The following is a 27,266-nucleotide window of genomic DNA, read 5'->3' as shown; positions in this document are numbered from 1 at the left end:
AGAAATAGAGGACATTCACAATGTAAAAAACAAGGGATAGCTGGGAGAGTGGGGCAGAGAGTGATATCAAAGCAGGACAGACAGAAAGACTGAACTCCGCTGATTAACTCCAAATACACGTTCCTTTTCAATCTTTAATTATAGAGAAAATGTTTGTTTTTTCTTCCTCTGTTTTTTATTCACCGCCTTGCTCGTCTTATTCTGAATTTTTTTGCCTCAAACCATTTTATTTCCCTCCCCGCCCTTTTTCTGTTTGTGTTTGTGACTTTGAAGATGTGCAGGGTTGATGTATGTGTGTGTGTGTGTGTGTCTGTGTGTGTGTTCACTCACTCCTTTACAAATAGCGACAGCCTCTTTGGACATCGACTTGGGATAGGAGACGTGATGCTCCATGATGGACTGAAACAACTCATCCTCATCCTCCCCATCAAATGGGGGCTGAAAGCAGAGGCGAACAAATAGAAGGTATGAGCATTGAATCACTGAAAATATTTTTATCTACATGAGTAAGAATGAAAAAAGTGCAGGATTTTTAAGGGAGGGTATTATACTAGCTCTTAAGAAATTAATATAAAAATCCCATCACAGGATGTTTCAAGTTTCAGCTTAAATACCAAATAAAATCACTTTTTTTCAATAATCCAACATTTTTTTAATGCACATTTTGAAGATGTGTATTAAAAAAGGTTAATGGAAATACTAAAGTCTGAGAAAAGTTTCCCAAAAAGGTTTTCTTGCTTGTTTCAGGTGGCTGATGAGTTATAGGGGGAGATCTGAATCTGCACTGATTGCAACTGTTCCTAGAGTTATTGCTGCTTCGAGATTATTCATAACAATACTCGCTGACTGGAGAAATAACCAACTTTTCTCTCACCACGCTCTCACTACGCTATTTAGATTAATATCTGCTGGTCACTACACATAGTTTACTTACTCTACATTAGCTCATGGAAACTAGCCTGACTTTCTATGAATCAACATATTAAAAGTTTGGGAGCTAAATGTGAATAAGTGATTTTTTTTCTGGCCTTTTTTCCCCCCTGAAGTAATCGTGTTAGCTGTTGTCTTTAACTCATACCAGCCTGAATCTGTTGAAGGTTTGGACACAGATTCTTGTTCAAAAGGAGTGGGTATGTCTGACCTAAGGCTAGGTACACACATAAAGATTATCGGGCTGCTTTTGTCCTGATTTTCCCCCTTCCCGACCAAAGACGGCAAATGCCCCATTATCTTAAGTCTTATGAGATTTTACTATAAAATTAACATATTATTATTATCGGTCTGAGGTGTGTTACAAGCAAATTCATCCCGACAATTGTCTCATAATATTTATAACCAAAAATCTTTATGTGTGTAAGTAAAGCCGACGACTTCTGATTTGTGACTTGAGTCGATGGTGACGTGGAACGGAATGTAGCCAATCAGAGAGCGAGCTGGCTGGGGCGCAAGGGAGCATATAGAGTCCGTGTTCACGCTGTCTCCAGGCTGTTGTTTTTTTAAGTTCAGGATTTTTCTCTTAACAATAGTCCCAAGACCAGCATCATTACTTCATTATGTACATCCTCTTCATGCTGGGTGTTGTGTTTTCCTGCTGTTGCCATGGTAATCTTCTTAGTTTTCTGTTGCTATGTTTCTTCTTCTTTGTTTTTGTTAGGTCACATTTGGTCACGGAGATGTCTGGCTCGGAGGACTAGATTGTAGATCACTTGCGGGCCAGCATCGTTATGTGTGTGTTATTCTGTGATTAGATTATCGGAGCACACCACACACATTATGATCAACACTGTTAAATGCCTGATTTTTTATTTTCACGTGTGAGGTCTCGAACAGATAAAAAAATCTCATCAGATTTAAAAAATCCTTATGTGTGTACCGGGCCTAACTTTTATCTTGTACTGCATGTGGCACTTTATCAGATGATGTCACGATAGAAAAATCTGGATTTTAAAAATGCATTTTGTTTAATCTTGTAGTGATGTAAAGCATTAAGCACAGGGTTATGGTCTTTTATCATACTGTGTGGGGCTCTAGACACACAGAGGGTTGCAACTGCAATTATATCTCTTGTAAATCTTTGCATAAGATGCCCCCTTTGACCCAGCTAAATTTGCAATGTCCACTCCAAATGAGATACTTCCAGTTGAAAATGTCACATCTTTTCTTTACGAGTCTTAATGCCAAGAGATAAAATCTCATTATGGGATTTAAAAGCAAATATGATTACACAATATCACATTTTAAAGGCAGTACTCGAGAGTCTTTGTTTCTGTTATTTATGCAACTGTGTTTTATAAGTACATTTTAATAAAATCCACACGCTGACACATGCAGACCAACCTGTCCAGCCAACATCTCATAGAGCAAAACTCCAAAGGCCCACCAGTCCACAGATTTCCCATAAGGTTGGTAGGCTATGATCTGAAATGTGAAATACTTTGTTAGCGAAACTTGCAGTCATCATGAGGAAAGGTAATTTTTAAAACAAAGAATACTTCATAAAACAGCACCTAAAATCAATCAAAGAAAAATAAAAATCAAAGGCCAACATTTAATAATGGCTAATTATGAAATGCACCAATGTCATGTTGAAGCTCTAATAAAGACTGTTATTAAATATTAGCAATATAAATAAACAACAAACTCAACTTATCCAACCACTCTCACCCTCTTACACATCACACGTCCATACCTCAGGAGCGATGTAGTCTGGTGTTCCACAGAAGGTTTTGGTGGTGACTCCATCAAGCATATTTTCTTTACACATGCCAAAGTCTGCAACCTTAATGTGACCCTCACAGTCCAGCATGACATTGTCCAGCTTCAGGTCCCTGCACAAGGTGTGAAACAATGTCAGTGGTTTTGTATTAGTGGGAGTTAACATATACAGTGAGACTTGGATTTACAGCTGGGATTCTGAAAATGTTAATAACAAAAAGAAGTAAGAAGAAAAAAAAAAACATCTTCACACCACTGTTCTTCACTGATCTTAACTTGGGCTATTAAGCTCAAGCCTGTAGAATTTTTCCGAAGAATGAACTGTGTTCAGATTGAATCCTACTCATCAAATGTTTTTGTATTTTAAAATTTATCAGTAATGTATTTTTCTTCTTAAAAAAAACAAAAAAGCTAAAAGTCAAAATAAAATTTTAAACTGGATTGTTCACATTGTTTGCCTGCTGATAAAAAATTGTAAGAACTAACTAATTTAAAGTGGCAATACTGAACTTTGAAAGTTTTTTGCACATTGGCATCTACCAATAATGGCTAATCAGCATCCGTCTTGCATCCTGTCTCTTCTTTGAGCTCTGTTCAGTGAGTAAAAGTCAGTCCGATACTGACTCCTGTCTTATCTCTTGCTCTGTCACTCTTTCTCTTTCTTTTCCTTACTTCCTCAGATAATGTGGGTGACTTTGCTGAAACAGCCATGGTGTACATCCAAAACATTCAGTGTGTTGATAGTCAGTTGCTGGCATGTGACGTGGTCTCATAAAGCAAAACATAATGAGATGCTCCGGGCTGGAACACAAAGTTGTGAAATTATGTTTTTCAGCCTGGGATGCTGCAGGGCAATGGCTGCTACAGGAATGTACATAATGAGCCATCAAAACAAGTCGGAAGCACAGAGTTTTAAGGTTGGAAAGTTATGTAGTGTTGCTTTAAAAGGGCTAGTGATGAATAAAACCCCACAGTGTGCTGTTTAGGGAACAAAAGTCATCAGCTTTTAAGTCGGAATTTTATATTTATGTGTTTACTAGAGTTTTTTTATTACCTCATCATTGTCTGATGAGATTTTGCTGAATAAAACTAATTTCAAAACTCTATCTCAACTCATTTGGGACAGAAAACATCACAGCTTTTTAATGAGCTTATAGAGGAATTTATGTTATAAATATTTTTGTCCCTGAAGTACAGGACAGCTTAAGATGTCCTGAGCTGTTCTGGGTTTAAAATGAAGAAGTGAGCATCATAAATATACCGCTGCATGAAATTAATGCAGCTTATTTTCTCCTTCCATCTAATGGAGGTCATTATATATGAATATAACACCTTTAATTTCTGCCCGGAAGCCTGATTTTATGTTACCCATGTTTTTTTTCTTTTTTTATTTATTATTATTTGTTGTTTATTTAGTACGTTTGGTATGAATGTTACCTGTAGATGATGCCCTTTGAATGCAGGAAGAAAAGACCAATGGCTATCTCAGCAGCATAGAATCTACAAAACACACACACAAGAGAAACAACAGCACAAATTAGATGGAGGCTGCAAGAAAGAACAATGGAAAAGCAGAGATAATTTGTGTGTGTGTGTGTGTGTCAGCATTAAAGGTCAGTGCTGTCTGCTCAAGGCCGGAGAGCAGCTGATAAGATCAACAGGAGGAGTCTCGACACACTGACCACGCAGTCAGCCATGTTTGCATGTGCACACAAAAGATGTCGGGGGCATTCTGAATGTGTGGAGGTAGGTGCAGAATATGGAGGATCTTTTTGGTGACTATTAGATTTTTTTTTTTTTATGTGATCAGAATTACATACAGCATTGTTCACTGTCATCATTTGCCGACCATGTCCAACCTTGTATGACCACAGCCATCTTCTGATGGCAACCTAACGCAGGATAATGCACCATGTCACAAAGCTTAAATCATCTCAAACTAGCTTCTTGAACATTACAATGAGTTCACTGGACTCCAATGGCCTCCACAGTCACCAGATCTCAATCCACCAGAGTGGCTTTGGGATCTGGTGGAATGAGATTCTCATCATGGATGTGCAACTGTTTGATGCTGTCATGTCAGTATGGAGCAAAATCTCCAAGGAATGCTTTAAGACCTTGTTGACTCTATGCTACCAGTTCTAAATGCCCAGAACTGGCAAGTTGGACCAAATATGGTGAGTGTATACATACCCAATAAGACAGCAGGTTCTACAAACTGTTGACTTTTGGGAAATACTTACACAGACTCGTGCTTTCCCTCTCACTGATTCTGTTCGACATCCATCACCTCACCAGTCACCGTAATTACATTCTACGGTTTTCAAGGCCAAGCAGTAGCACATACCAAAAACTTTGTGGAACTGCTGGAATACTTCGATATCTTTGAAGTTCTTCAAAGCAGGAACTTGACTAAGGGCAAACATTACATTTTACCCCCAGGCTCTGCTAGGATTGTTCATCCATCACCTGAACAATTAAACTGCTGATGCAAGCTGTTTAGTTAGTCTCAGAAAGTGTACATGCAAAAACAGACATGTGTATGTGATACCAGGGCACTGGAGAGAATCATCCAGTGGGAGCCCTGCTGTTCCGCATGCACAAACATATACCTGCAAGCACAGGGAAGTTAATGCTTAAGCCTCCTTCCCTCAAAACACCTGGTCTTTAATTTCCTTTTTATTTAAATTTTTACCCCTTGATTGGAAAATATATTGTTCTGAACCCCAGTCCAATTACAGTAACACAAACTATAGTAAGAGAAGCTGAGTAACACAATTGTAAGGGCAGTAGTTGCATAAAAAAATCTGAGTTTATAAATTGCATCAGTCAAGTGGTTGAAACAGTAATCTGTAGTTAGTTGTAGGAGCTGTAATGGTTGTTATAGTAATAGTCATAGAGCTGTGCAGAAAAAAACAACAAAAAAACAAAACACTGGCATTACAATTAAGGATTAAAAAATGTGCCACAGGTTGATGAACAAAAAGCGGGTGCACTCCACAACCTTCACATAAAATATTGATTAAATAATGGAACGTCTTCAGCCAGAGGCTTCTTCAACTTCACTGCAATAAGGGCTGGTACAGGAAGTCCTTTTGTCCCTACAGTAATAACCTTTTACAGTGACTCTGTGCCAGGAGAGAGGGACTTCTTTAGGAAGAAATCTGCTGTGTACCTGTCACTTAACTTGCTCTTATCCTTTATCCTTAACTTATTTCTATTTTTGGTAAATCATAGGATTTTTTTTTATTTACACAATAAATTTGGTGTCACTTTGGGGTTTGTGTATAATTAAAGAAATATAATTTCCTTTCAATTCATAGTCATGCTAGGTGTAATAACAGTGGTGGCCGAAGTACCATAATTAAAGGGAATGTGGAGAATATTAGTTCCCCAATACAATCATTCCACTTCCTGTGTGCACAGCAATGCAAGTTTTTATATGGGGAATATTTTTTAAAATAACTTAAAATGAATTTAGCTAAAAAGGACCAATCAAAGCAGAGGAAATATCAGATATGTCTCAGCCCTCTCTGTCTCAGACAGGGGCAAGCAAATGTGGACGAGGAGTATTTATGTTCTCTGTTAAGCAGGTTTTCTTGGTCATGGACACTGTGCTGTGCACCTGGGGCGCAGAAAAGCTCCAGTTGGAGGGTCATTTTTTCCATGTGGATACTGTTTTCACAGTTGTATCACACACATGCACTTGATGCTTATCTTCCCAGCTTAAGAGACTCATTAAGCAGCACACCGTTAGTTTGCTCATTAAGCAAAACAAAGCATAATTAAACTGTATCTGCTTTATGCTGAAATTTTACATAAGAAAGATGTGTGAGTGTGTATATATGTACTCACACAGCATGGGGCTCTTTGAATTTGCCAACCTGCTGTATCTGATACATGAGATCTCCACCATTTATGTACTCCATGACAAAATACAAGCGGTCCTAAGGAGAGACACAAAGACACACAGGTCAAAAAGTACACAGAGTGACTCATAGTGAGAAAAAGATTGTAAATTACAGTGAAGGTTGTCCAGAGGTGGTCTTGTCATATCAGGCAAAAAAGGAGGGATGCAGAAAAAAAATAAATAACTGAGAGAGTGAATATAGGGGGACAAAAATCAAAAAAGGTTGGAAAGATGGCGGGGAGAAAGAGATCACTGGGTTATTGTTAGTGTGTCCAATCAGTCTTCCACTAGGAGAACTCAATAACATCAATTTAAGAACTTACTGTCTTCCATTATCTACAGAAATTGCCAATAAGGTGCAGTTTGTGAGAAAATGTGGAGGGATTTAGTATATAACCGTTTGTGTGTGTGTTCTTCTGAAGAAAATAAAGTTCAGCTCTGTGTGTTAAGGTCTGCACTGCCTGATAAGTCTTATGAGCAGCTGTCTGAGTGCATTACATGCATCCTGTGTGTGTGTGTTTAAGTGTATGTGATTAAATTGTATTTACATGTGTGCACTACAAATAATGTGCAGTATGTATATGTGAATGCATAGCTGTTATAATTGCCTGCGTTTAATAACCGTATACTAAATTGCATGGACAAAAGCCTTCCTCTGGTCAGAGAATTAGTTACAGTCAGGATTAACACACTCAATTATCGTTTGTGTATCCAGGCCAGAGTTATTTGTGTGTTTTTAACGACGACTTCAAGCCGATTGACAGCACATCACAAATCAAGCAGGACATGGACAGATGAGTATGTTTGTGGTATGTGAAATTAAGGGGCATGCACTGAAGGCCATGCATGAAACCAGAGAGCTATATTTACTCCTCTGTTGACTCATTTTTAGTGTAATACGGATTATACATCACAAGTTGAGCATGAATCAAATATGAATTCAGGCTGTGCATTCCAGCTGTGAGCTGGTGACAGTAGCTTCTGTTGAGACCACAGTGGTCATCATGAGCCCTTCAGCTGGATGCCACACTAACTTCCGTTACATGCACCTTGACAATGTAGAGACTTGCAAGGGGTGCTGCTTCAGTTTACTAATTTTAGATTCTTTTCATTGTGTGTGTTGGGATGTGTGCCCTTGTTTGTTAATACCAACCCACATATTTTCCAATTAAACAATTGCTCATAAAAATTCCATCTAGAATCTGAAATCCTTGAAATGCACAAAATATTTTTGTTTTTTCAAAGATATGTTATTTTGTCCATTACCAATGCAAACTCCACATGCTGTGAATATTAATAGCTAAATAGAATAAATGCATAAAAGTGACATTATAGGGCAAAATGTTTGTATTTGTCAGCGATGCGACCAAATTCCAAGGATTATACACCACATGCCACATGCATAAAACTGGATGTAGTTTCATGATTAAAACTGTGTGCATAAATGTCCATGTGCGTTCTTCTCAGTAGATTTATAAAACTTTACAAATGCATGCTCCTTTATTTTAAATCGCATCCACTGCGTACAAAACTGACTTTCTTGCATCGATTTTAGCAATTTATTTGCACCACAAACAAACGATCACAACAGTGACAGCAATGGGTGAAAAAGAAGCCCAGTTTTACTAAATGTTAAGTGTGTTTTATCTGAAGAGCTCAGTTCTGGAGTCATGAAAAGAACAAAAATTGCTGAAAGGAGGTTGTTGGCTGTTTTCTTAAACAACCTTTGGAAACCTAAAGCAGCACGTGAACCAGTCTTGTACCTAAAAATACCTCCTAAAATTAATTCAAAGGTATTTTAATGTAATTAATTACCTATTTTGTTTATAATCAATTGTGTCAGATCTCTTCTTTACCATATCAGGGTTAACTTGTTTTAAGAATGTGTGTACCCTTGGTCTTACCAATGCCTGAGATGTTCACATTCTTACTGCACATTTCCTTTAATTGATAACAGATTGTCAGACAACGTGGTTTTTATGCAAAGAAAAAACAATGCTTGATATAAACAGCCAGTGTTAGAACATGTTGGCCAACCCACCATAGTCTGAAAGGTTGAGTGCAGCTGTGTTAAGAACGGAGGCTTTCCAGACAAAGCTAACACTCTCTTCTCCACCATGGTGCACTCCACGTCATCATCCTGGATCACAACATCTTTTTTCAGAACCTTTATGGCATACAGCTCCTCTGTCCCTTTACGTTCTGCCAGCATCACCTAGAGAGGAAGACAAAAGGCATGGGAAAGGGGGTACAAAGAAGAAATGTAAGGAAGAAAGATTTATCAATATTCAAAAATCTGTCATGGCTTTATGCAACATTGAAAAGAACTGAGCAGAGGAGAAAGGAGAAAAAATGGAAAAAAAAGGTGGAGAGGAGTAAGCAGTCATATTTTAGAGGATGCGGAGATGATGAAGGACAGGTTCTTGTATGGTTTTATTAGAGAGTGAAAAGGGAAACAAAAAGAAAAGGGTCATGAGAGGAGAAAATAAATTTGTAATTTTTCAAGATGCCACTGAATGAGACCAAACCAGAGGGAAATGAAAAGTAGAAGAATCAAGGACAGAGAGACGTTGAGTATAAATGTCTCCTACATGACATCTGGACAGATTTTTGCCTGCAGTTTATCTTGCAATTCACCAGATTCTGGGGTCTAAGCTACATCTCAGATTAAAAAGAAAGTTACAAAGTCAAAATCAAACAAAGATTTTCTCCCTTACAGGAGACAATTGCCAGAAAAACCTCTATTTGATTCAGGTGTTTCCTTCATTTTGTATCTCCATCACCTTCTAACACATTTCCATATGACCTGAATAGCTTGGGAAGTGTTCTACGAATGAAAAGAAAGAATGACTACCCAGCTAAAAACAGCAGAAGGCTCCTTTCAGATAGAGGGGCTTACAAAGACTGGAGCTAAAACTGAGTCTTTCCAAGAACATGTGATAAAAGGTGCAAGATAGATTTTAGAATATTAATCCCACTTTTACATTTTCTTTTTCATTATGAGAGAGCCGAACACATTAGAACAATAGCAGAGAATTAGGTAGCAGCAGAAGATATCGATTCTATCAATAGTAAATCAAGAATATATTAATTAAAGATTATTAAGGGGTTTCTGTTCTGCATCAGCTGTTATTACCTGCATGGGGATGTTCTGTGAGAGAATGGAAACTGTTTGAAAAGATTATCTAACACTCTTTATCTGAATGTAAAGTGTGTACAAAGCTGATTTTTAGCTGGTATCAAAGTTCTTCATATTATTTTGACACAGTTAGAAAGATTCACTGGCTGTTTGAATCAAGCTGTGTGGTTTTTTGTTGCCTTTCACGAACATTACAGACACCAAGAAGAAATATGAAGAAAAGAAAGAGACAAGATTTAGGGATTATATTGAAATTAATTTTCAGGAACAACCGAGCACATGGTTTGGGGCCAGTTCGAGATAAAGAACAGTGGGATGGAGAACGGGATTTAGAAATAAGAGAACGTACTGTAAAATACCGTACAAGCATGGCACAAGGTAATGAAAGAGAGAAAAAAACAACCGAGGAAGAGACGGGCAGCAGTAATGTTTTTAGGATATTATTTTTTTATCAGAATCTGTAACTGTGACATCTGTGAAACATGCAGAGGTTCACTCATTTTTAAAATGCCAACAAGATGAGCACTTGCTGTGTGTGTGGTTATGTCTTGTATGTTTCCTTCTATATAACTACTCTACAGCCAAGTTCAAGATAATACTACACTCACTGAAAATGTAGAGAATATATTGTTTTCGCTTCTCATTTTCTCTTGCCTATTGCATTCTATTTTCCTCTTTGGTTTTTGATTTTATCTCTTTCTTTTTTCCAGTACTGGATTTTTTTCTCTAATAACTTCATACCCTCTTTCCTGAGCATATGAGGACAGGAGAGGATATGTTGTAAATAACAGTCAAATGAGGGTCAAGACTGCTTGCAGGTCATCTCATAAAAATTCAAGAAGGATTGTGGCCAGGTCCAAGGTCACAACTCACTTTCTTGCTGAGAGTCAGATGAGTCTATGGCCCCGTATTAAATATGCCCATGTATTTCTGTGTGTTTGAGCCCGTTGTCCACATGCAGAGGCGGTTTTAGGTACTGAGCAAGAACTTATTTAAAAAATGGCTTTTAATGTGAAGATGTTGGCTTTCTCTAGCTAATGTTTTTGTGTGGATTGTAAAACGGGGATTGTTAGCTTGCAATGTTAGCTTGTACAGCATGAGATTATACACCGACTTCCTATTTGTTTACAAGTCAACGGCAGACCTAGCAAGATAGTGTTGTTGCTAACCTGGCTAAAAGGTCTTTTTATATTTTAGCGGTAGATAGTGTGATTATTTATTCTCTATATTAGGAAATGAAAGCAGAACACATTCATTTTATCTTAAAACATGGCATCTGACATGCACAAAGAATGCAATCACACGGTTAGCGTTGCGAGTTTGTAGCTTCTACAAAGCTTTGATTTGAGTTCAGAAAATTCAACAAGGAAAGATTGAATTTAGCAGCACATTTTAACCTTTTTCTTTTACTAATAATCATATTAAATCAGAGTGTAAGCCATGTCACTTAAGATGATTTTAGCTAACTGATTAAAGAGATTTATTGATGTTTTGTAGCACTCTTCTGGAACAACATGCTAATCTAGATCTTAGAAAGACCACAGCTTAGTCTTTATGTCTGTAAACACTCAACATGTGCCCCAAATACAGTAAAAAAAACATAATAAATCATTCTAAACTGCTGCAGATGGGTGTTAGCTTAATGATGTACAAACACACTTGTGTGTCATGATCTCATGCAATGAGAGTAACTTATACTAACTGTTGCCAACTCCTCAGTAAGAAAAGTAGCTATTGGCTGTCCTAAAAGTTGCTAAATGACATCATCATCTAATTTGCATAATCAACATGGTACATATAGTTAGGATGCTGCCATGGTGAGGAAAATTGTGGGAGAGGCAAAACTTGACAAAAAGACAACCTAAAAATTTTAGAACAGCAAAACATAATAATGATAATAGTACAATAAAATAAAAATAAATTATTAGGTTATTATTTTCTTAGTTTTTTTAGTTCAGTTTTATTAAGTGTAGTTTGTTTTTTAATTAGGAGTCTGCAACATGTTACAGTACTTTTAACTTTTTAGACTAGTTTTAGACTTTTACACAGCTTTAGAGGAAATATTGCTGCAACTGTACAGATTTGTGCTTTTGAGGGGAGTAAAATTAACACAGGACTTTATTCTCTACCTGCTGATCCTGATCTGGCGACAGACACCAGCTTAAATCATAGCAGCGGCACTTCCTGCAGCTGTCACAACCTACAGCAAGTTGAAGTTCCACCTCAAAGACCGCTCTGTGGCGTAGGTACTTTGTGAATATGTATCCTTCCATCTTGTTAGTGGCCGCTACAATACATTCTTTCACGTCAGTCTCCAAAAGTCTCCAATAATACCAGAAAAAGCCGCTAGAATTGTCGCTAATCGTTTTTGGAAAAAAAGACTGAAAACTTGCTAAATATAGCGACAAAGTTGCTAAGATGGCAAAACTGCTTGTACTCCTTCCACTCTGGGGAACTCTAGAAAGTCCGACTGCATTTATCATAGAAAATGACACTGATGCAAACTTGAATATACTGAACATTAACTGAGGAAGCCACACAGGGCTACTGTGTTTAAATCTATGTAAAATTGTTATGTGCTTTATTTTTGTTTCAACATACTGGATAAATCAGCAGGTTCAATAATCTAGCATAGCAAACATTGGCTCACTGTTACAAGCCTGAAATGTATTGTGTGAGTTACGGCTTTGATTTGGTGGAAGTTAAGGGTCTAGTTTTATTGAGTTTTTCAGATCTTAACATCATTCAGTGATGGGAATAAAGAAACCTAATGTCCACTAACCACAGAGCCCAAAATCATTTCGTTTGGGAAGCTGACTTAGATGATGTTTTATAGGTGGAAGCTTCACATTTAGCCTGGGGCTTAAGGGGCTGATTTTCATTTCTATCCCAGTGAGATCAGACACTTCGCAACTTGGCTGTTTATGTCTTATACATATTCAGGTATGATAATGTAGCGGGGTTACTGGGTTCAGCATACTACTGGGATTGCAGCACAGATGGACAAAGAAATATAGTTATTTACATGTGTGTAAGAGGGTAGCCACAGTTTTAAAAAGCTGCAACATTAAAATCTATTGAAGTTCTATCAGAGTTGGTATCCTCTGCTAAACTTGAACAAAAATGTAAGTGTGTGTGTGTTTGTGTGTGTATGAATGGACTGAGGGCATATGGTGGCAGTGTGACTTTATGTAAATACAAACCCTTTAAAGCTGAAACAAAAAGGAAGGACACCATCTGGCCAAAAGTTCATTTAACACAACAACAAGGACAAGATCAGCACAAAAGAAACAAGAGTTTAAACCACAGAGTTTGATCAAAAATTTAATATCTCAGCAGACTGAACCACCTGTGATGACTAATTTAACAGGCAGTCATTTTGCAGTTCACTTTTTCTATCTGATGTATTTTCCTCCCAGTTTATGATCAGCGTCTTTTAAATGTGGTCAATTTGATTGCACTTTTTTTTCAGTAAGTGCACTATGAACTGAGTTGTGTCACTGTTTCATCCAAGAAAGTTGTTCAGGGTCATTTACCACAGTCCTGAGGATATTAGCTGTCATGTGACATAAATGATGCTGCTGTGTTTTCTCTGCTGACCTTGCAGAGTGAGTTTATCCAGGGAAAATCAATGAAACGACTCTCTTTAGACACTGCATGAAACTGCAGTATGTTGTATTATTTAAAACTGTCATTAAGTATGGTGCATGCAGTCACTTTTTCCACTGAGCCAGTGTGTGTTTTCTGTGGAGATAAAGATGCTTAATAGAAACTGAATTGGGATCTGGTGATTGTGGATGCCATTGGAGTACAGTGAACTCACTGTTATGTTTAATAAACCAGTTGGAGATGATTTGAACTTTGTGACATGGCGCATTATCCTGCTGGAAGTAGCTATCAGAAAATGCCCACTATGGTCTTCTGCTGCTGTAGCCCATCTACTTCAAGGTTTGATGTGATGTGTGTTCAGGGATGATATTATCTTATATTTTCTCTTTTTCAAACCATTCTCTGTAAACCATAGAGATGGCTGTCCCAGTATCCCAATATATCACCAATTTCTGAAATACTCAGACCAGCCCATCTGGAACCAACAACCATGCCTTGTTCAAAGTCACTTAAATTTAATTTCTTCCTCAGAAGAAATTCTGATGCTCAGTTTGTTCCTTTGACCAGGCCTACATGAGCATTGAGTTACTGCCACATGATTGTGACTGGCTGTACAGATATACCAAATAAATATGTGCAAATGCTGCATGTTTTAAGCAGCATTTGCAGCCTTTCCCCTTTCTATGACACACACACAGAACAAACAGCAAAGAGGTGGTGGTGGAGTCTGTGAACCCAGCTGTAGTGAAACCAAGTATGAAGCTTTTAGAAGTCCTCCACACTAGCTGTTCAACAAGTTTAACCGCTGCTATGTTGTACACAACCACAGCACACCTATCAGGCTAACATGAACTTCCATGGAAACATGACATGCTGTAGTTAGACAGCTCTAAGCTCTGCATTTACCTCATCCACTTAATGTACTTTCCAATCTTGTGACAAGTATAAATACATGCATACTATAGTTCTATCCGTGCATTTTGTGAATATGTTTGAATGAACTTTTGAGGAACATTAATATTAATGTCCAATGCTTAAAAAAGCATTCCTCCAGGGAAAAACAGTCACAAGCGTTAGCAAGCAGAGGGTTAAAGTGGTGCTGACATCAGACCTATTCACACAGACACAGACAGTATCTGTAGTTAAACGCATACATGTAACATAAGAACATAAATACAATTTCATACATGTATTAGTGTCTTTGCACTTGTCCTTACAGACTCCTGTTCTGCATTGTGGGAGTGTAGGAAATGACAACCCTGATCAAACTGAAACATGCCCTTGCCTGCTTTTGCCCATGAGATGTGTGTATGTGTTTATTTCACACTATAAAAAAATCTCTACAGAGAAATGTAAGCAGCCTGATTGTAATGTAGATGTCCTCTGACGCTGTGGAGAAAGCGCAGCTCTGAAGGAACCAGCCTCCCACACAAACTCAGGAAGCTTTAAAATGACGATGTGCACGTGAGCGCCTGCTCCTGCATGTGGTTAAGCATCTCTGCAAAGCAAGCTGAATTCATAAAACATACTGCTGTGTGCGAGCGTGGACGAGCATGTTCGCCTCAACACAGGCTGCACATTTGTGTCCGCACTCCAGCAGAAGACTTCTGCATATTTCACAATTCTGTGGTTATGTGTGCATGAAGGCTTAAGGCCGGTATTCCAATAATGATCGAGCCTCAACTCTGGCTCTCCGTGGTGACGCATCAGTGTAGCTTTAAATGCCTGTTACCATGGAAACAGGAGGCCAGCATACAGGTTTGATGCATAGACAATGGCCTCACTGTTTTTTTTTCCTCCCTCTTTGTAGTGCTCTTATGTAGCTTTCAGTTTGTCTTCACGTTGCTGCTCTGCACATCCTTACGCAGTCTTTTCTTTCACACCACATCCTTCCATTCTTTCTGTTTCTTTAATTTCCAGTCATTCACTGAGCACCCCCCCCCCCCCCCCCCCCCCCCGTTTCATTCTCACTCTGAATTTTCATTCACTATGTGTTTTTCCTCTTTCAATCCATTCATGTCAACCTTGTCACCATGGATCTCATCGCCGTCTTCTTCTGCTTTCATCACTCTCACCACGTGTCATGTCATCTTCTCTGCCTCTTTCCCTTCATCCATCTCTGTCTACCTGTGCTTCATCTTCTTTAATTCTTTCTGCCTCTATTTTTCTTCCTTTTCCTTTAATCTTTGTTTGCAGATGTAAAGCTGTCAGTCAGCCTGACTCCCAGAGGTATTTACTATAGTACACAATTTAAAAAATTGTCTTTGCATATGCATGATGGCTGCCTCACAACATGTTCTTTAGGAGTATTGGACTGAAAAGTGCCACAATGGCACTTTTCTGGCAAATGCATATAAAATATATCTTTTATGCTACACAAAATACTAGCTTTGAGTAATTATGAATCACATAAAAGGGACCCTTACCTTACCAAAGCTGCCCTTTCCAAGTACCATCAGAAAGTTAAAGTCAGACAGCCTTATGCGATCTTGGTTGCCATTGGAGTCGAACCGGGAGGCAGCATTTGCAGACTTTCCTTCTGTGTTCTTGCCCACTGCGATTTTAGCCCTCTAGATAGATGAAAAAGGAAATGGGTATAAAACATTACATATTCAAAGAGATCCCATTCTGGGCATTTCATCCTGGTCAAAAGAAACTTCTAATATAGTCCTGTTCCGTACTTCCACAAACTACAATTCACCTTTAGCCTGTTCGTAGTACATAAACCAAAATAATATGCACAGATCTAGGAACTGAAGTACAGTGGAGTACATCTCCCTTTTCTTATCTTATCTCAAACTGCTCATCCAGATAAAGGCTTTATGCACTTTTTTTATCCAGTGCTGTTGCAGCATGTCTCCACTGCCACTTCTGGAAAAAGGGAAGCTTCCAAACACTCTTCCTATCTTCACACCGTCTGTTGTGTAAGTTGTGTAAGTTGTGCAAATGTGCGATGCAACCCATATGATTCTCGACTCAGTGGATAAAAGGCATTAGCTGTCTCCATCTGTTGTTCCACAAACACACACAAAGGAATGGGTGGAGGTATTTGTTAGAACACCAAACCAAAATTCTGAAAGCTTTTAGAGATTAATGATGCTCCTTCTGCAGCCATGTGTCCAAGTCATCTCCTATGCATTATAAAGCATCATCAGAAAAATGATCACTATAAAGTGAGTGATGTGATTAGATGTGCTTGTTTTGGGGATTTTTTAACAACTCAAGCAGCGGAGCTTAAATTTGAATATTTTGTAAAAACAGTTTTGGCTTTTACCAAAACAATATAAAATGTGAACAGGAGGTTAAATTTTAAATCTTAAAACAGCTTTCTTTTCTGTTTTCTTTTCATTTGATTAGAAGTCTCTACGTTTTGCATAAATATGACCTAAAGCATAGACTTTTTTATTTTTTTTACACAAGTTGCTGAAAATAGGAAACAAGAACCTCATTTTAAAAAGTATTATGAGTGGCAAAACTTTCCAAAGCTTGTCTTTTAGAATCTAATTTCCCCCTCTTGTGAAAAATAAACCTTTATGTAATTTAAGTCCATTCCTCTTTACGTATTCAGCTCTGTGATTTTGCTGCTGGGATTCCTCCATAGCAGAATAAGTCAGAACTTTCTGTAAACCTTCTTTGGTGGATCAACTCTTGTTTTGTTGGTTGTGTGTGATGAGATGATGCCTCAATTACTTGCTGCATGACCCAGTTAGTTATAACATTCAATTCAAGCTAAAGATGTTCTGGTATTTTTCTTTACTTCTGATCAAGATGCAGCAAAAGAGGCCCCAATCACTATACCACCATCTCCGTGTTTTACAGATGGGATATGATGCAGGAATGCAGTTGTTTCCTTCCTTAAGATATAAAATTTCAAATCTTCCGGCTTGTCGACATGATTTTTAGCCAACTGTAAACGACCAATATTAATCCTTTTAAAGATCAGTGGTTTTCCTGTTATGCACATCACTGGTCAGTGTTCCCCTGGCATTTGGCTCATGAACACATATATTAGCCACTATGAGAGTTCCTTTTGTCCTCTCAATTTATTACACATCTTGCTTTTGGCGTGATCTTTCTGGGTTGACCACCCCCAGACAAGGTAACACTGGTTTTAAATTTTCTCTATCAAAAGCTGTTTGACTGTGGATTGGCGGAGTCTCATAAGAGATGGTTTTGTAACCTTTTCCAGCCTGATAAGCACCAACAACTCTTTTTCTGAACTCCTCTGAAATCTCATTTGTTCATGCCATGATGCATTTACACAGAAATGTTCTGCAGATCCTTATTTTGAATAAAACATCCACTCACACCTGATTGACATTACATTCATTAAAAACACAAAAGTGTTGTTTTGGTGTTCACAATTTCTTACCATTTGCAGAAATATATTACTGAATCATTTACCTCATTTAGCAAAGTTGATTGATTTGTTTGGGTTCTTTTAACTACTTCAAGGACTATTAAAATCATCTGAGAATACTTTTGCTTTCATTACACAGGGTTCATAAACTTTTAAACCCCACTTTACATAAGAGTGTGTGACTCTGAATAGGGGTCACATGAAGCCATGCAACCCATGTTACCAGAGGGAAAGCTCCCTGTCTGTTTCTTCCCATCTTCGTTGTCATTTCTTTAAGAGCTTCACCCTTGAGGTTTCATTTTGTTGGAGAGAGTGTGCGTGTATTTGATACCCCCACAGGACTGTGTCTCAGTGAGCGTCTGAGGACGATGACCTTGAGGAGAGGAGGGGAGTGAAAACAGATGAAGAGTGAGAAACACACAGGGGGTTACTGAAGGAGACAGAGGACAAAACAGGAAACTGATAGACAGGGAAGCAAAATGAGGAGGAAGAGAAATAAGGGGGGGAAATGGAGGAAAAAGATCCCTTCGCATTAAGCAAGTAGTACCCAGACTTTCAGTTAAGTACATAGAGTCAAGAGAGTCGTACCAATCATTTCATCTAACTGATTCCAAAAGAGTTGGGACTGTGTAAAATATATATATTGATGTAAATATCAGCTCATTTTCAACATTATGGTAGCAACACATACCATACAAGTTGGAACAGGGTGATGTTGTTCTGGGCTTTTATTGATAGACTTTCTGTTTCATGATGCTTCGAATGTTTTCTGGTTCCTCTCTTCTTTATTCTGCAAAATACAGTGTCCATGGTTTTGTAAAACTAATTTAAATTTATTTCCATAGTTATCCACTTTACCTCAGACCATTTGAAATGAGCTTTGGTCCAGAGAAGAGAAGTTTGTGGATCGTGTTCACAAATGACTTCTTCACTGCATAACAGTTTTAACTTACATTTATGGATTTCCCAGCAAACTGTGGTCACAGACAGTGATTCCTCTCTGAAATGCTCCTTTTATACCCAGTCATGTTACTGACCTGTTGCCAATTAGTCTAGTAATTTATCAAATGCTCCTCCAGTCATTTTTGGTTTGTGCCCGTTACTTTTCCAGCCTTTTGTTGCCTCTGTTCCAACTGTTTATTTTTTTTGTTTGTTTGTTTTTCTTTTTTTTATGAAATGGTAAAACATTTCAGTTTCAGCATGTGATCTATTAGAAATAAAATATTGGTTTATGTTATTTGAAATCGTTGCATTTAGTTTTTATTTACACTTTGCACCCAACTTTTTTAAACTGGGGTTGTATTAGCAAAAAGCTGTAATGCATTTCTTTAGAGCCATAGTTCTCAAACTGTGGAACATGCACCACTGGTGGTACTCATGCTCTGTTCCTAGAGGTACACTTATTTATTAAACATTTTCAATATTGTGAGGTTTTCTGTAAATTACGGATAATAATTTTCATGGTGCATCAACGTCAAACACAAACTGGGCAGATATTTTCAGATCTGTACTTTCAAGTAAGGCTGACAGCAGCGCTCCAGGTGACCTAGTTTTTCTGCACAGCGTTGTGAAAATGTCACGTGATCCAAGCATGTCGGTGTAACCACAGATCCAAGGATAATGTCACTGCCCTTACAAGTTGCATAATCTGTAAACTGCGAGAGTCTGCAATAAAAGCTTCTCTCCACTCGCTGTCATAAAAATGAAACAGAAGGAGCATCATCAGGCTCAGAGCTAACGGTTTTTCTACTTGCTAACTAGCCGGTCAACTTTAAGGCAGTTTTTAAGTAACCAGATATTTATCAGTGAGTTTGTTCGTATATAGTGTTCTTACTTCCAGTGCTGCACATGTGTAAGAGGGCAGATCATGCATGATCATATCACGTTACTTTCTTACAGTAGCACAATAAATAAAGTTCACCTGCAGCTTTCCTAGTGTTTGTTTGACATTTATAGATCATATACCAACGGAACAGACAGGTGCAGCTTTTTTTCAATATATTCTTCTTTTTTTTATTATTTATTTATTTATTGTCATTTTCAAAGTTTGATTTTTTGATTGGATTTGAATATTTGTGAATTTTTGGGACCAATGTGTTAATAAAGTAGGTCAAAGTGAAAAGATAATCATCAGATCATATAGGTGAAGTTGTGCTGGGGGTAAAACAAAATACCAAACTTGGCCGTGATAAGTATTTTCTTCTTTTTTTTAATGTGGGATATAAAGGCAAAATCAAAAATAGTCAAACAACCAAAATAACCTTAAAGCACTTAGCATTATAAAGCCTTTGCTGAGTTGTGTGACAAAATTTAAACCGTTAAACATCAGTTCTGGTGATAAACCTGCGTTTACATGAAGCATTTTTGACCCAATCGAACGTCAAGTCCAAATAAAAATTCGTCATGTAATTGCCTCAGCTTATCCGATCCCCCTCGAATGGAAAGAATTTTCAACCCAATCTAGAGGGGTGGTTCAAACCTTTTCAGGATTGGATCTGCAGGAAAAAACAAGCATGTATATGCTCACTCTGATTGTCTCTGTGGTGGGTGTTGTTCTGTGCGTGGTTCCAGCATGCGCACAAACAACCGGTTTCAGGGAAGACTTGAAAAATGTCAGCTGAACTGGAAGTATTTACCTCTGTCTGAAATGCTCCTGATGGAAAAGTGTAGGTCTTTTCTGCTATTTCTTAACTTGGAGAGTGGGATATTTTCTGAGGTGGTACTTGACGTAAAGAATTTGTAATCTTATACTTTAGAGTATGTATGGTTTGGCCTTTCTGGGCTACTGTAGCATCCTTCTAGTTGTGTTCCTAAATGTTACACACAGCTTGAGCTTGAACATTCCTGAATAGGAGTCTTATGATTGTGGCTTAGTGTCAGCATGACAGAAGGAGAAGAGGTAAAAAAAAGAAAAGGAAATCACAGTGCATGGTTATCCTCACTGCTGCCAAATGTGTGAATGGGCCTACTGGTCAGCCCACACACACACATGCTCACACACACTCTCACACGTCTGGACCTGCCGTGTGCCAGACCGGATGGTAGTATAAGTGTGCCTGCCAACTGCTAACAGCTCTCCCAGAGTGGCCCTTACTCAGACACACACAGCGTTCACAGCTTTATGCTCACACACATTCACTGACCTACCACAAGCAGGCACACACAGACACACACACCTCAAATTTCTGTCGTAGCTCCTCGTTGCCTTCCTCTCCCTCTGGAGCAACAGGGACATTGAAGTACTCGCCTTCTTCCTGAGAGAGCAGCTTAAACCTGAAAGAAGAGGATATTGCAGTCAAATCAGCTCCTAATTAGGTTATGTAATTAAAGTGTTTTAAACAGCTGCCAGAACCAGACAACATACAGCATCATCACCACTTATTCATAGCGTTGATGGATTTAACTACACTGATTTTAGCTCCACACTTTTGGCTTAGCTTAATTAGACAATTTTACCTTAAACAACCATAAAATCAGATCTGTGTTTAAGGAGGTTTTAGCCTAAACCACAAACTTATTAGAATTAAAGCACTGTCTTTTTTTGTTAGAGTGGGAGTAAAGTAAACAATAACAGTTTTCTGGTTTCGCCTTGTTTTGTGCAACTGCTTCCATTTACAGCAGAAACAAGCTACATTATGAACTTTAAACCTGATACGGAAACAGGATGGACAAACTGGGCATCGTGCAAAAAGATATTACATCTAGTGAAACACTTACATTTTTGCAATGTACTGATGTACTGATGTACAGTGCCCATCCCCAAAATAATGCTCACTGACTGAAATTCCTCCAGTGACCAGAATTATTTAGCAATCTAACCTCTAAGTGTGAAACTGGCTCTTCACATTTTTAATCCAGGGTATGTAGGAAGTACATGTAAGACCAATAACATCATCATTTCATCCGCCAAACATCAATCTAACTCTGAATTAGGGTGTATTCACTCAGATATCGCTAGTGTTACATTTCAGCTTTGCTCTTCACTAAATTAGTCCAGTTCTTCTTCAGGTAATTATTTTTCCGCAAATTAAGTTCAGCAAATTCTGTCATTCACAGAAAATGCATTTGCATAATGTATGCACAACAGCTAGCTCGCTAAACAGTTAGCCAGTTACTCATGATTCGCAAGAAACAATGAAAATGTTGCTAATGCTGCAATTCATTAAAACTTTGTTTGCAGTCTTTCAGCACAATTCTAAGCAAACACATTTTGTTTTTATCCAAACCTCTGAATTTTATTACCACTAAAAGTCCATTTCTCTTGTTTTAAGCTTGCAGTGTTTATATTTCTGTGGTATTTGAAGCATCCACATTTCTTATATAAAACAAATCTGCCACTGGCTTCAAAAAACTGAAATTTGTGGAAGAAATTTTACTTATTATGCTCTATATATGATATAATCACAACTATAATTACTTTCTTTACTATATTCATTTATAAATTGTATTTAAACTGTTACTATATTACACTTTTTACATTGTAGATATTTACTCATCATGCTTTAATTCACTTTTAGGTTTTATTCTCTTTATATACATGCTCTGTTAAAAGCTCACTATGAGGGTAAGATGACCTTTATCTGGTCCTTCTTCAGACCCTTAGTCAGACTGGTTCTGGTGGAGACACAACTATGTGAGGTTGTTTTGACGCCAGCTCTTGGAGTTGTGTGTCCACACACATTTATATACACACCAAAAAAGTTCAATTATATTAAAAGCTCATCCCTTGTTAACACAATTTCAAATGCGACCCATCAGGGAATAAGAACACATGAAAACATAGAGTGTAAGCTACCAAAATCAGGTCTTTGTGTTCATTTTTCTCTCTCTTTGCCTTCCCCTGCCTTGAAGTGCCAGTAAGTGTTCAGCTTTGGAGCTTCACAAAAGTGGATAAAATGAAAACCTGTATTTTTACAGGCTCACTCAGAATATAAGGTGCATAACGGCATCTCTCCGCCTCCACCATTCCACCTCAAATGCTGGCATCTCATTAAAAACCCTGACAGGGCAGCGTCAGCAAAAATCAGAGGAAGACAGAGAGAGATAGCAACTGAGCTACAGACACAGAGGAAAGGAGGGAGGGTGGTGGAGGGATGAAGAAGCTGAGATAAAGAGAAGGGGTAGAGTTGCTCTGGCACTGAGTCTAACCAAAGTTTAAAGTGGAGAATTTAAAGAAGTTTCTCCTACAGTGCAGTAATGAACAAGGTCACCTTCACTCTCCCTCCTCCTCCTCCTCTTCTTCCAGTGGGTTAGTATCTTTGCTTCAAATCCCTTCAACTCTCTTTTTTTTCATCTTACCATCCATCCACTCCTTGTTTCTGGAGCTCTGAGATGCCGAAGGACAATGATCCCATGAAGTCATTGCGGCTGGTCAAGTCCCAGTCCCACACCTCCACTGACAGACGGCGGTCCTTATCGTACTCCTTCAGGTGGCTGGAAGAGACAAATAAGGACAATCAACAGCTGGAAATTTGTAGGTCGTCTTCAGTAAATTGTCCTGACTTTGAAATGCATGTATGAGAACTTCTAGGTTTGTCATTTCCATTTTTATCCTCACATATCCCTGGATATTTACCATAGAGGCACCCTTTTTGGAGAGTTTTCTATCTGTTCTGTTTTAAATAAATTCACATACGCAACTTGAAATATGTGAACCGGTTTAACACCCTTATATCATCTTTCAGTTTGAAAGGTTGGATAGATGCAAAAATTGCCCCTCAACCTCAACATCTGCAAGATGCCTCAAGTTGCTATTTTCAATCTTCTTCCATGCTGTGATGAGACATCTATATAAGAACGCAAATGGAGCCAAGTGCAGCAAACAACCCCACAAGCAAGGTTTTACAAATACGAGAAGCCAGATGTTTTTATCTGAACGCCGGCGGTTACACATGCTTGGAAAGAGGAGCATAATATGATGGTCTTAAAACACTCCACCAAGTGAGGGGGAGAGATAAAAGAGAAGACAAAGAGAAAGGCAAGTTAGGCATGAATAAATAAAGAATGCATTAAATTTGGTGTGGTAAAGCCTTACAATTTAAAGGTTTCATTCCAGGTGGGGTTGAGGCAGCACTTTATAGTCTTGGTCTTCTGTTTGCTCTCGCTGCGGGGATCTGGGATCAGTTTGAGCTTCACGTAGGGGTCTGACAGACCGTTGGGGTCCATAGGAACCAGATTCCTGGCCTCTTTGACTGAAGGTGGAAATAGAGGAATTGAAGAAAAGGAGATGGGAAATTAACGAGAGAAGAAAGAGATGGAGAAAAACATTCAGCAATGTTTTTAAATAGCATTTTTCTTTATTAATTTCCACTGGGAATAATAAAGTCAGACAATTTTAGTGGTATCTAGACAAAAACATGCATAACACAATAAAGTTTGCAAATAAAAGTTAACAAAGTAATCTTTAAAGTAATATTTCCTAAAAATCATCACCAGTTTCAAGACACACCACCTGTTGTCTGCGTCCTTTTATGGTATCAGCCACATGCATCATTATGCAGGGGTTAAAGCTGGACTTTATGGTAACTTCTTTTCTTTATAGGGAATATACAGCATAGCTTGTTAAACTAATTTCAGAGGCTCATTGATATTACAGTTAATTCACATTTGTGTGCACTTGGTCGATGAACTGTAGAAATGTGTCCCCTCTGTAAGAAATTAAAAGAGATGGTAAAAAAGAATAACTCTGCCCTAAAAATCACTAAATCCTGTTATTCTTTATAAACTTGAGGCACATAGTTACAACCCTTCCCTCAGTTGGGGGTTACAGCCTTGGGGTTGCCAGATTTGGCTTCAATGATTATGTAAGGTCAACGTAAGGTTGCCAGTTCCAACACTAATCCTTCTTTTGTGGCTTTGTGTGTATTCAAGCAGTAGAAAATCTCCTGTGGATGGAGTGTGTGTCAAGTTGAGTCAGTGTGTGTGTGTGTGCATAATTATAAATGCTGGTCAAGATATGAGGTCACATCCAATTATCAGAAACAAGCCTGATTTGTCTTAAGCAGCACGCCGGGATTGCTCTCAGCTCACAAAAACAAACACAAGAACGGTCATCACACCACATACACAAAAACACACAAAGCCAAACATATTTCACTGATGACTCATAAGAAAATAAACTGCACAAGAAACATTACTGTTTCTAAACATGCAAAACACGGACAGCGACAATGGAAAATGTCTCAGCAGGAGTTTGACTAGTAGCAGTGAAACAGTGCTACATGTACAGGATTAAGTATCTGCCTTAACGGGTGCCACTAGATATTTAAAATGCCTCCTCAAATAAAAAATAAGATTTATATCCTTTATAACTGTTCATGGTTTTAGTGTGTTGCAAGACCTATCATGTGAAAAATCAGCCATCACTGCTCCAGGTGATGATATCTGCCTTGACTCTGCAAAGCACCATCTACAGTCTGAGACAGGCAACTTCAGGTGTATGTTCTATGTAAAATGTTTGAAGAACCAATCCTGCTACTTGCTAGCATGCAGTGCAAGGAACCAGTGAAATGAGAAGAAAATGATTTTGCTTCTTTTTTGAGGATTTCACTCTAGTTTAAACATTTTGTGTTAAATTGCCTCAATATTTGAAGTGCTATGATAAAATACTATTATGAAAAAGTGTCAAAGCAGACAAAAAAAACTCGTCTGCTGACAGGTGGGGATATGGGTGGAGCCAAAGTAGCATATTCACAGATTCCCATTCCTTTATCAGGGGAAGGAGTAAAGTCAAACTGCAAGCTGTTTTAAGGAAATAAGATTAGCGCTGGTCAATATGAAGGTTCAACCAACAACTGGTTTTTATTCTTAACCAACATAACTGTTGGCTGACAACAAAACTGTTTAAAGGGGGACATATTTCACTGCTGCAATACTAAACATACATGCAGCAGAGTACCCGTGTTATTGGACATGTTGAGCAAAGGAGTCATTTCTGTTGTCTGGAGGTCCTTTGATTTAGAAAGGTTGAACATGAACCAAACAACTATTTATTGCAAATGCTGCAGAGTTTAAATTGCTGCAGGAGGCGGCAACACAAGCAATATGCTGCACCACCAAGACTGTATAAACTAAGATCAGTACCCCACATCCTCAGGTTAAACTGAAAAAGCTTGAAGATATTTGAGTTGGATGGGTTGTAGATCTTGAAGAACAATCGAAAACAAAGAAAGGATTCTCTTTTGGTTCTTGAAGACGTTTTACCTCACAGTGTACTCAGTTAAATGTGGGCATTAATACTAGTTTAACTTGGAGAAAAGTATAAATTATTGCAAAGCGACCTGAACAATATACAGGTTCCACTCATCACAGGAGAAGCTCGGGTGGAGCTGCAAACTGTGAAATGCAAGTAAAACTGGACTATGTAAATACTGGAAAAATTGTAGCTCAAACTACCCGAACCCGAAGTATGAACTACTGTAAATTTATCAGTGTGTAAACAGAACAAAGATAAGAGAAGTTGTAGATTAGTTAATGTCCATCAAATGTGTGTCCCATGTTTAAATGGTGAGGATCCGTGTAATATTCAGATTCAGATATATATATAAAAAAAAATGTTTTCTCTAAAATTCATGCTATTTAAGAAAAAGTGGTTGATATAGTGTAATAAGTATAAGCTGAGCCTTCCTGCATACATTAGTGTGACGTTTAAGAGACAATATAAGCACACAAGCTGTTAAAAAGAAGAAGTCTCCTGTTTAATTTTGAAAGAAAGTCTTTGGGGCAGATGGGAGTATTCTTGTCATTTGTAGGGTTTTAGCACATAAAATGTTGGTCGTTTGGCTTCAAATGTTACACTGTCAGAAGGAAGACACCTTCTCTATCGTTTGTTTATAGTTAAAACTGTAGAGTAAAAATACTCTGCACTTATAATTCAGTTGCACCCAATCCAACTCGTTTCAGTCTGGAGATGTTTTCAATAAATGTTGAATATTTTGGAAATGGTTCAAATGATACTCAGAGAGACTTATCCTTCATTTGCCATCTTAAAAAAAGGGATTTGAATATACCTTGTTGCTTTAATCCAGAACAGAAGACGAGGTTCCCAGTGAGCTCACAGCGTAAGTAAACCCCGAGATGTCAGAGAGCTGTTGCTCTACGCTAACCTCACAGAGGTTAACCACAGCCCCGACCCAGCTATAAACTCTCAGTAGAGCAGGTCAATAAATATTAGATGACGACTGTTAAAGTGACCATCAAATAGTTGCTGAGAAGAGCTGTAAAGAGTGTAGCATGCCAAATAGTCTCAGAGGACACTTAGTAAATAGTAGGGAATGTGCACATTTTTGTCTCATTGTACACATAAGACGTATGTGATTCATACAAGACTCTTTGCATGTGTGTAATTTTTGCATGTACAGAATATGTGCTGCTGAAAAGAACATTGGATTCTGTCTTTTGAAATTGAGGTAAAGCATGTACAGGACCAGGAGAGCTGAGAGTGCAGTAACAGCAGAAAGCTGTATGTGTACAGCAGCGTGGGTGTTGGCAGCACGTGTCATTTGTTAAGCCTCATCTTGTCTTACTGGCTTTCA

General features: G+C 38.2%; 1 protein-coding gene across 2 annotated transcripts in view; it reads right to left on the bottom strand.

The window, feature by feature from the left end:
- LOC121628731 (protein kinase C beta type-like) overlaps positions 1-27,266 on the bottom strand; it is a 108,266-nt gene that overhangs the window by 29,083 nt on the left and 51,917 nt on the right. For both annotated transcript variants that reach the window (XM_041968038.1, XM_041968029.1), the window contains exons 6-15: positions 23,768-23,924; positions 23,032-23,166; positions 20,910-21,006; positions 15,800-15,943; positions 8,667-8,840; positions 6,571-6,662; positions 4,153-4,215; positions 2,690-2,828; positions 2,338-2,418; positions 331-438 (exon numbers count right to left, since the gene is read on the bottom strand). In XM_041968038.1, coding sequence (XP_041823972.1) covers positions 331-438; positions 2,338-2,418; positions 2,690-2,828; positions 4,153-4,215; positions 6,571-6,662; positions 8,667-8,840; positions 15,800-15,943; positions 20,910-21,006; positions 23,032-23,166; positions 23,768-23,924 — 1,190 coding nt within the window. The remainder of the gene's footprint in view (positions 1-330; positions 439-2,337; positions 2,419-2,689; positions 2,829-4,152; positions 4,216-6,570; positions 6,663-8,666; positions 8,841-15,799; positions 15,944-20,909; positions 21,007-23,031; positions 23,167-23,767; positions 23,925-27,266) is intronic.

Source organism: Melanotaenia boesemani, chromosome 2 (assembly GCF_017639745.1).
Source record: "Melanotaenia boesemani isolate fMelBoe1 chromosome 2, fMelBoe1.pri, whole genome shotgun sequence".
Classification (NCBI taxonomy): Eukaryota; Metazoa; Chordata; class Actinopteri; order Atheriniformes; family Melanotaeniidae; genus Melanotaenia; species Melanotaenia boesemani.
The sequence above is the reverse complement of the archived record's forward strand: the minus strand, read 5'-3'. Positions and strand labels throughout refer to the sequence as shown.